Below are 9,917 nucleotides of genomic sequence, written 5' to 3' on the forward strand. Positions count from 1 at the left end.
AAGTTCTCAGAGATAGAAGCACACTCTTGGTTCTTTCAGTCACTCAAATAGCATCATCCCAAATGGTGTGTATTTCCTCCTTATCAGAGTATTTCTACATGCTTAGAACAAATTTAGCCTTCCACAAATATTTTTATAAGCAATCATGGATACATCAATCAGGACACACATAGAATGTTAAGTACCAACTGACGACATATTCAAACTTGGACTGATGATGAATTTTCAGAAACCTTTCTAGCCATTTATCAGGAAATCAGTACCATTACCTATGTATGAAGAAAGACTGTGACCTTTTGTATCACCTCTCTGCTTTAATAGGTTAGCTTGTTAGAATAGCTGGAACTAATTCAAATGAAGAAATCACTCCTAAACAGGTTTCTTCCCCCCTGACCAATCCCTAGAGGAAACAAACTTGGATCCTGTGAAGAATGAGTAGCTGGGTGCCAACTGATAGGAGCTTATAATTTATAAAGAAAATTTCCAACTTGTAATGATTGAAAAAACTATGAGTTACAAATGATGAACTATTTAGCTAAGGCAAGTACTATCTAAAAGAAACAAGGTGAAGGAAGCCATAATGATCTCCAATCTGTCGATTCAATCCTTTAATGTCAATTTGAATTATTTGAATATTTCCCACATTCAGATATTTATTAGTTTGGCCATTATATATCATCTTTTGAGAAATAGCTATTGAAGTCCTTCACCTCCATTAACTGATTGTTTAGAGTGTTTTTAGTAACTGAATTTAGTTTATTATATATTCTGTATAATAACACTCTGTCAAATTAAGTGTCTTTCTCACCCAGTCAATTGAGTGAGAAATAGTCGTAGACTGTTCCCTCTACTCGGTGGAAGCTTTTGTGTTTGATAAATCTTGTAGTTGCCAATATTTTGTTGCTTTTATGATTTATCCAGAACTTTTTACCCATTCCAATCTATTGAAGAATTTCCTCTTTGTTAACTTCTTTTCACTAATATTACCTTTAAGTAGTTGTAAAAAGGAGTTGCCCTTTAACAAAGCAGTTTGTGAATATAATATATCTTGATCAATTTCACCTCCTTCAGCATCTTTACCCATCCCTTCCCTACCCATCTCTCCCCTCACTCCCCTTAATATTATAGTGTATGTGTTGGATTCTAATCAGCATTTTCCTCCTTTTCTCTGTTTTTCTCTGTTTACCTCATAGTGTGAAGGCTTTTCTCCACTTTGAGTTGGTTTTGGTAGATGAAGAACAATAAAAGTTTGAACTTCATTCTTTGTGGATTTCCACTTTATCCATTACCATTCATTGAGTAGGTTTACCTTTCCCCAGTGCAAATTCTTGTTAAATGCATTGGATATAATTAGGTTGTAAATACAAAATATTTGGGGATCACCAATTAGAAAAAAATAGCATAGTATGCATAATATCCATAGACCAGTTTATTACATATCCACATCTGCTAGTTTGATTCTTTAGTGAACATCAGGATATAGATATATAGGATATATAAATTGTAGTGTACCTGGAACAACAAAACTACTGGAACACTGAGATGATAGGCATGTTAATTTGCTTCACTTCACTGAATATTTTGATATTAGTACAGCTCTGATGTATATTGTATAACTAGGCAAAATAAAACATATTTCAACACAAAGCAAAATAACCGCAAAATATAGATAAGGTGCCATATTTCAATGAAAATAAATAAACATACTTCCTGATTTTTATGTTTCAAGATGAAAGTAGATGGAAAAAAACTTTCCCTTTTATGACATACATTTATATGCCAACGTATTATTATACCAAAATATACTCTTTGCATCTCTATTACAAGTTTTTGCAGTATAACCTTAAGAAAACATTCCACTTATACATACAACACAATTATTTCATCAAGTCAGAATGACATACTTTGACTATTTTTAAATAGCTAAATTTTACATTAGGTGGGGAATTTTGAAAATGCATGTTTACCACATTAACATAGTTTTAAAATCCAAGTATTTTTCTTTCAAGAAGAACTAGAGTCTGCTTTTGTCATCAACCACAATCACATCTAGCAACACTTCCACAATAGTGTCATTGGCAGTACCATCTGTCATACAAATATTCTGAGTGGAAAATATACAGGCAGTGACCTGATAAAAATATCAAATGTTGATCAAAAAGGAACAACACATTTATCAAAATCCCTTTGGTCCCGTAAATTTGTTGAAATCTACTTTTATAAATATGATGATAGTAAATTTTAAGCCAGCAGCTTATTGTGTAGCTTTTTATTTTATTTCATTTTTGTGGCTTTAAAAAGAAAAGAAAAAAACCACTTTCCTTAATGAGGTTTACTTAATCTAAAATAAGAAAAACAATTAGATGACAAGTTATACCTTTACCTATAATAATACAGCTTTTAAACCTGTGACTTGTATTTTCTTAAAATCAATTACAAAACTAATGGATAACTTATTTATATTTCAGGAGATCTTTTGCTAGATTTATACATTCCAACACAATTAATTAAGCTACATCCCCTTCATTAGAATGTGGTCACTGTTGGCCACGTTTGAATTCGTATCCTGTTCAGCACAGACACTTTCTTACTTGACCCTGAAACTTTTCACACCAGAGTTTCTCCATACACTTTTTCATCTCTGAGTTTCTCAATGTGTATATCAAGGGATTCAACATGGGAGTGACAACTGTGCAAAAAACGTTTACAAATTTATCAGCGGGAAGATTGTAAACGGGTCTGACATACATGAAAATGCAGGGAACAAAAAACAGGACAACCACCGTGATGTGGGAGCTGCAGGTGGACAGGGCTTTGCGCCTCCCCTCCTGACTGTGAGTCTTGAGATTGTTCAGGATGACGCCATAGGAGATGAGGAGGAGGATGAAGACCACCATACAGATGGCTCCAGTGTTTGCAACCACAGTGAGGCCGATGGCGTAGGTGTCGGTGCATGCAAGTTCCAGTAATGGGTACATCTCACAGATGAAATGGTCAATGACATTGGGGCCACAGAAAGGGAGATTATACACGAAGGCGAGCTGACCCACGGAGTGTGCGAAACCTCCAATACAGGCCACCACCAAGAAGATGATACAAACCCGTCTACTCATGATGGTCAAATAGTGCAGTGGCTTACAGATGGCCACATAGCGATCATAGGCCATCACCACCAAGAGGAACACCTCTGCACCGCCAAACAAATGCACTATAAAAAGCTGACCCATGCAAGCGTCGAAGGAAATAGTCGTTTTATCAGAAAGTAAGTCTGTAATCAGTTTGGGAGAGGTGGCGCTGGAAAAAAGAGCATCCATGAGAGAGAGATAAGTCAAAAAGAAGTACATGGGGGAGGCCAACGAAGGACTGGAGATAACGGTCACCACGATGAGCAGGTTGCCCACCATTGTCACAACGTAGCTGAGTAAAAACAGAACAAATAAGGCTTTTTGCCCATCTGGATCCACAGTGAGGCCCAAGAGGACGAATCCTGTGACGTTGCACCTCTTGCCCATTGATCTCCACAAAGCTTGCTTCAGAAAGATGGGAGCTGAGGAGAAGAGTGAAAATAGAAATGAGACTATGATCTCTTATATCATGGAGCACAGCACCCTTACATCTTCTACTCACAGCCAATATTGAGTTAGCATCTACTGAGTTCCTCTTCCAAGAAGCCCAATAGACCTATTTGTGGATGATTCTATTTCTCTGTGGAAATTCCTTGTTAGGCTAGAGGTACAGCTTTCTGTCATAAGGTCAGTAGTACTCAACTGCGAAGAGTAGAAAAATATAGATCCATTGTTCACACATTTAAACTTTCCTATATAAAATTGGTTACTATTTGACAATAATCTCAGCAAACATACAGAGAAAAAAATTCTCCTTTTATAAAACATACTAGGTAGTGGCAGCTTTAGTACCTAAACATATCAACTAATAATTACTCAGTCCTGCTCTTTGATATACTTGTGGACAACCACTTTACCCTATGATCTGAATGGCATGATAATTAACATCAGTCCTAGAGCATCCATTTTAATTCTGTGACTCTATTAGAGGTCTGGCCTTCAAGTTTCAAAGTACATCAAGTATTCATAGGACTTATGGAAACTCAAGAGACTTGATTTGTTAAGTATTGTTAAGTATTATTTAACACATTTTGAATATTGCAATTATATTAAGTGTTAAGTATTGTTAAGTATTATTCAACACAATGTCGAATATAACAATGTCTAAATATGACCCTAACTGTCAGATTTATCAGAACCTGTTATTCTGTTCATTTTATTCGAACCCATACCAGTTGCTAATGTATTCATCCTATGTTCATCTACATGACTTTTAGCAAACATTTAAAACGAACTCATTACCCCCACCAACTACATCAGCAGCAAGTATGGTGTTTAGTATTTCCAGAGTAGTTACATATAAAAGGGGAGAAAAATATAAACTTTTAAAAAGTTGAGAAAAGTAGGATATGATTTTATATCTAAGATACTGGGAAGTTAAATTACAACTCACTATCAGATCCCCAAAACAGTATATTGTTAAAGTTAAATTAACACACTCTCATTAAAAAGCTTGTGTCTGAATCTTTTTTAATTTAGTCTCAGCATGCACAGATGAGTTCAAAGTCCTTTACAATCCAGCTACATATAGCATTACAAGAAAAGCCCTGTGTTTCTCACTGTTTTTTTTTTCATTTTAACATTTTCACAGTCAAACAAGAATATCCAAGTGTATTACAATTTGCTGAAAAATCCTGCCAGTGATAAGTGGGATGAGATGTAATATCTACTGTAACAGGTGAATGACTCAGGAACTATTCAATGTGCAAAAGCAGATAGGACTCTAAAGAGTATAGCACTTAAGCAACTCCCCATGTAATTGTTTTATCAACTTACATGTGTGGTTATCAATGGTATTTCTAGCTCCAAAACTAGGGCTATTTTGCTGTTACATCTGAAGTTTATAGGGTACTGCTCAGAAACTTGCGAACTCTAAATAAATGATATTAAAATTATTGTTTCTTAATGTTTCACTGGAATCTTTGTATCTGAGTAAATCAGAGGCATCCCTATCAAGTTAATAAGAATCACAAGGGAAATGTAGGCATAGATAAATGAAAAGAAAGTATATCTCTAATTCATGATACCTCCTTGAAGACAGAATAAAATTACATGTTATAGTAACTATTTTATGAGATATAGGAACTAACAATATTTACCTGCATTTCAATTAAAACTAAGAAAATTTCATTCAAGGGACTCAGTTACTAAAGAAGGTATTTATGTAATCAAAGACTTTAGAACTTGTATATACTAGCATCTTTTCTGGGATAATCTTAAAGGCATTCACATAAAAACCTCATAAATTACATGAATAAATTTTTATTTTTTATTTTTTTTGTCGATTGTGGGCCTGAACTCTGGGCCTGGGCACTGTCCCTCAGCTCTTCGGCTCAAGGTTAGCCCTCTAGCACTTGAGCCACAGCTCCACTTCCGGCTTTTTCTGCTTATGTGGTGCTGAAGAATCGAACCCAGGGCCTCATGCATGCAAGGCAAGCACTCTACCACTGAGCCACCTTCCCAGCCCCATTAATAAATTTTTAATGTTTTGTTAGTCATATGATATCTATCACTTGTTATTTGGATGAAATGGAAAAAGCACACTGAAGCCAAAACTCTGAAACAAAACATTATTTGTATGTCCAGATTAAATTCTGTATTCTGCCAACAATTTTTTCCCATTTCAATAGTACTTTTGAGGCTAATGATCTTTCACATGTTGGCTTTATTTCAGCATTTCACAAGAATAATAGGTTGCTATTCCCTCCCACTCATCACATTTACCTACCTCCAGGATAGTGGTCTTGTAACAGAAAGTCCAGATTTGTTTTCTAAGGGTGACTGCAGTCAGCTCATGGTCCTAACTCCAAATGACTACAAGAAACAAACCAACTTGGGCTTCCCAACATTAATCTTTCAGAAGACTGTATTACTATCCAAATATAAATACATATGAAATATAAATACATGTAAACAGAATGCCAATAGCTACTGCAAATGGTGGCTGGGTATTATCACCTGCTGAGAAAACATCTTCATAGTAAAACAAATATGTGATGTTTCTATATTTCTATACAAAAATTGACCAAACCCATTATATATTAGCATGCACAAACAACAATATAACAAAAACAAAATCAGGCTTTTTTCTTCTTCTGGTCAATTGAGGTATAACTACCAAAATGGCTTTGCTTTAACTACTTACAAGGAGATTCATGCATGGAGATCAGAAGCCATGTAATTTTCCAAGCAAAGATTTAATTTTTTGGTAAAGAGGATGATGGAGGTTCAAGCAAGTGAGGCAGGCCCTTGATAATTTCAATCATTCAAATACCATCATCCTAAATCAGGTGTCTTCCTTCTCTGTTACAGGTATGCTCCCGTATCTCCCTGACGTGGTACCATGACACTGAAGCCTTCCACAAACTTATAAGCAATGATAGATACAAACAAAATAGACATGACCCAAAGAATACTAAATAGAAGCTGAAGACAGACTTGAGCTTGGAAGGGACTTGGGTTTTCAGAAACCTTTTGGATCATTTATCAGACAGACAGCACCGCCATTCATATGTGCAGAAACATTCTCACTTTTCTGTATTCACATTGTGCTTTAATAGATTCGCTTGTTAGAATTTTTGGAACTAATTCAAATGAACCCATCACTCTTAAACAGGTTTCTCGCTTTGAACAGTCCCTAGAGGAAACGGATTTGGTACTCCCAAGGATGAGCAGCTAAAAGCTAAACTTATAATTTATAAAGAAAAACCTTGAAATTATAATGATTAAAAAAAACTATGGGTCACAAATTATGATTTAATTAGCAAAGCAAGTAATATCTAAAAGAAGCCAGATGAAGAAGCAGGACCTCAATTAAACACACCTCAAGAAGATGGTCTTACTCTGGCAGGGACTGTGTGTATAAGAAGCAGAATGCTTAAAACTGGAGAGTCTACTGTAATTGATGAATTAATAACCAAAAGATAGGCAATCATAGTTGGGCACTACGTGGGCTCTGAATCAAGGCCTAAATCTATGTGAAAAGAAAACATAGTGATCTTCCCTATATTATTTCAATCCCTTCCTGTCAATTCTCTATTGACTGAATAACAATTTCTACAATTAAGAAATAGTCTGTGTCCAAGAAGTTTATCAGGGCTGGAGTGTTTCCATGGTTACTCTCTTAACTTAGTTGGCTATCATTGGTTGTATTGATCATATGTTAACATACTTTTATTTACTCATAGTATCATCTGTAATAGGAAGGCCTACATACAAGTTCACAGACAAACAAATTAGAATCAGATAGAGGTCTTTATCATGATATGGGACCCAGTAAATAACAAATAAGGATACAGGTGGACCCGTTGCAACAATGAGAAGTACAAGTTGTCATGTCGAAAACGAACTTTACAACTTTGGTGGGGAGGCGGGAGGAGGCTGGGAAGGGATGGGAAGGGGAAACAAAGGAGGAGGCTACAATGCTTGATAAGAAATGTACTCATTATCTTGCCCATGTAATTGTAATCCCTCTGTACGGTATTTTCACAATAAAAAAATAAATAAAAATTTAAAAAAACAAATGGAATAAATCAAGCAACCAATATATGTAATTTATATTACTTCTAAGATAAAGTACAAATCTAATTGCTCTTCTATTAATGGAAAGTGATAAAGTTAGCACAAAAATTAGTTTCTTTGGATCAAATCATCACCAACAGATGGAGACTGTGTACATATACAAACATGACTTCTTGACTAAACTTTGTGTATATGCATGTGGCAAGGAGATTGGTTTCTGCTAAACTATCACAGAAATGTGCAAACACTAAGTATTCATATAGCTGTTTATATTTCACACATATTCAAGCTTTAAGCCAATAGAGTATGTCAATGGACAAATAATCTTCACTTTAAAATGCTGACTCTTGGAGGGGGGGTTATGGGGAGGTATGGTGGGGAGGGGAGATGGGAAGGGATAGGAAAGGGAAACAAAGGAGGAGGCTACAATGCTTAATAAGAAATGTACTCATTATCTTGCCCATGTAATTGTAACTTCTCTGTATGGTATTTTCACAATAAAAAACAATGCAGACTCTTGCTGGGTGCTGGTGGTTCATGCTTGTAATCTTAGCTACTCAGAAGGCTGAGCTCTGAGGATCGCAGTGGGAAGCCCGCCAAGGCAGGAAAGTCCATGTGACACTTATCTCCAATAAACTACCAGAAAACTGGAAGTGGTGTTGTGGCTCAAGTGGTAGAGTGCTAGCATTGAGCTGAAGACCTGAGGGACAACACCCAGGCCCAGAGTTCAAGCCCCACAACTGACAAAAAAAAAAAACTCCCCTACAGTATAACTCCTGCTTTCACTGTATTTGATGTCAGTATAATTTGTGGAGGGGAAGGGAAAAAAACAAATCGCTTTAAATAGGGATACAGGTGGACCCACTGCAACAATGAGATGTACAAGTCGTTATGTCCAAAAATGAACTTTACAACTTTGGTGAGGGAGGAGGTGGATTCGGTGGGGGGGCTGGAGGGAGGATGGGAAGGGATGGGAAGGGGAAACAAAGGAGAAGGCTGCAATGCTTGATAAGAAATGTACTAATTATCTTGCCCATGTAATTGTAACCCCTCTGTACAGTATTTTCATAATAAAAAATAAATAAAAGTAAAATATAAAAAATAAAACAATCTAACTCTTTTCTTTAAAGAAACTTACTTAAATCTAGAACTAAGATGCTGCTACATATGAAAAATATGTTTCAAATACTCTCTCTAAAGTTTATTCATTGTCTTCTACTTTTACATTTTTCAGTTATTTCCCTAATGCCTTTACTAGACCATGATGTATAATTCTACAACATTTTCACCACTTTTTCATTCTGTAAACTAGCTAACACTACAGCTATTAGATAGACATGAGAAAATATCCCCAGTGCTATATCCTGGTACTTGAAATTTTTATTATAAATTTTGTTCAAATTATAATTATTAAATGTTCCTTACAGTGGGTTTTTATTTTTTTTAATATTATTTTATTTTATTTGAGAACATACTGTACAGAGGGGCTACAATTACATGGGCAGGATAATGCATACATTTCTTACCAAGCATTGCAGCCTCCTCCTTTGTTTACCCTTCACCTCCCTTCCCAGCCTCCCCCCTCCCCCCACCCAATTATACCCCCCCACCACCGACATTGTAAAGCTGGTTTTGACATGACATTTTGTACTTCTCATTGTTGCAGCAGGTCCACCTGAATCCTTAAACGACTTGTTTGCCCCCATCTCCTCCACATGTTATACTGACATCAAATATAGTGAAAGCGGGGGTTACACTGTGGGGGAGGGATACAGTGGGTTTTTAAGTCACAGTAAAAACATGATTCCATCTTAAATTACATAGAAACCCAAAAAAGACATCCAAAAAGAAGACAACGAATAATCAGAAAGTAACAAAGTGCTTCCTAAAAGCACTGAAGAGTGAAATCAAAGCAAGAGCCAGAACAGTATGGCAATTCCCAGCCCAGATGCTAGCTCTAGTTGCAGTTTTCTTTCTCAAGGAAACTCCATATGTCTTCCATACTCTCTGTTCTAACCTACATTCCCTCTAACAGGGACTGGAGTTCTTATCAGCACCCATTTGCTAATGTCAAGTTTATTGTTTATCAACTGTTGATGAGGTTGAACATCAACCCCACACTGGTGACAGTGTAACTTAGGAAGGGAATGAAATCACAGTGAGAATGTAACTTAGGAAGGGAATGAAATCACAGGAAAACTCTGTGTAATATCTAACAGGGAACCCAGATTACCCATGACTAAATAGATGCATAATCTGGATTTACAGGAA

General features: G+C 36.0%; 1 protein-coding gene across 1 annotated transcript; it reads right to left on the reverse strand.

Annotated features, from left to right (window-relative positions):
- Window positions 1-2,014: 2,014 nt before the first annotated feature.
- On the reverse strand, window positions 2,015-3,512 carry LOC138834211 (olfactory receptor 4A5-like). Its single transcript, XM_070032959.1, has 2 exons — window positions 2,592-3,512; window positions 2,015-2,131 (listed from the first exon to the last, which is right to left on the reverse strand). Exons 1-2 carry the CDS (start codon window positions 3,510-3,512, stop codon window positions 2,015-2,017), a joined length of 1,038 nt encoding a protein of 345 aa, XP_069889060.1.
- Window positions 3,513-9,917: the final 6,405 nt, after the last annotated feature.

The sequence above is a fragment of the Dipodomys merriami genome, unplaced genomic scaffold, assembly GCF_024711535.1.
Source record: "Dipodomys merriami isolate MVZ:Mamm:240054 unplaced genomic scaffold, mDipMer1.0.p SCAF_21, whole genome shotgun sequence".
Taxonomy (NCBI): domain Eukaryota; kingdom Metazoa; phylum Chordata; class Mammalia; order Rodentia; family Heteromyidae; genus Dipodomys; species Dipodomys merriami.

Bases quoted from the DNA above. Each gene is read 5' to 3' on its own strand.
- LOC138834211 (XM_070032959.1), bottom strand. From the start codon at position 3,512: ATGGGCAAGAGGTGCAACGTCACAGGATTCGTCCTCTTGGGCCTCACT. The intron at 2,132-2,591 runs GTAAGAAAGTGT...TATTTTTATCAG, and splicing joins GTGAAAAGTTTCAGGGTCAA to GTCACTGCCTGTATATTTTC.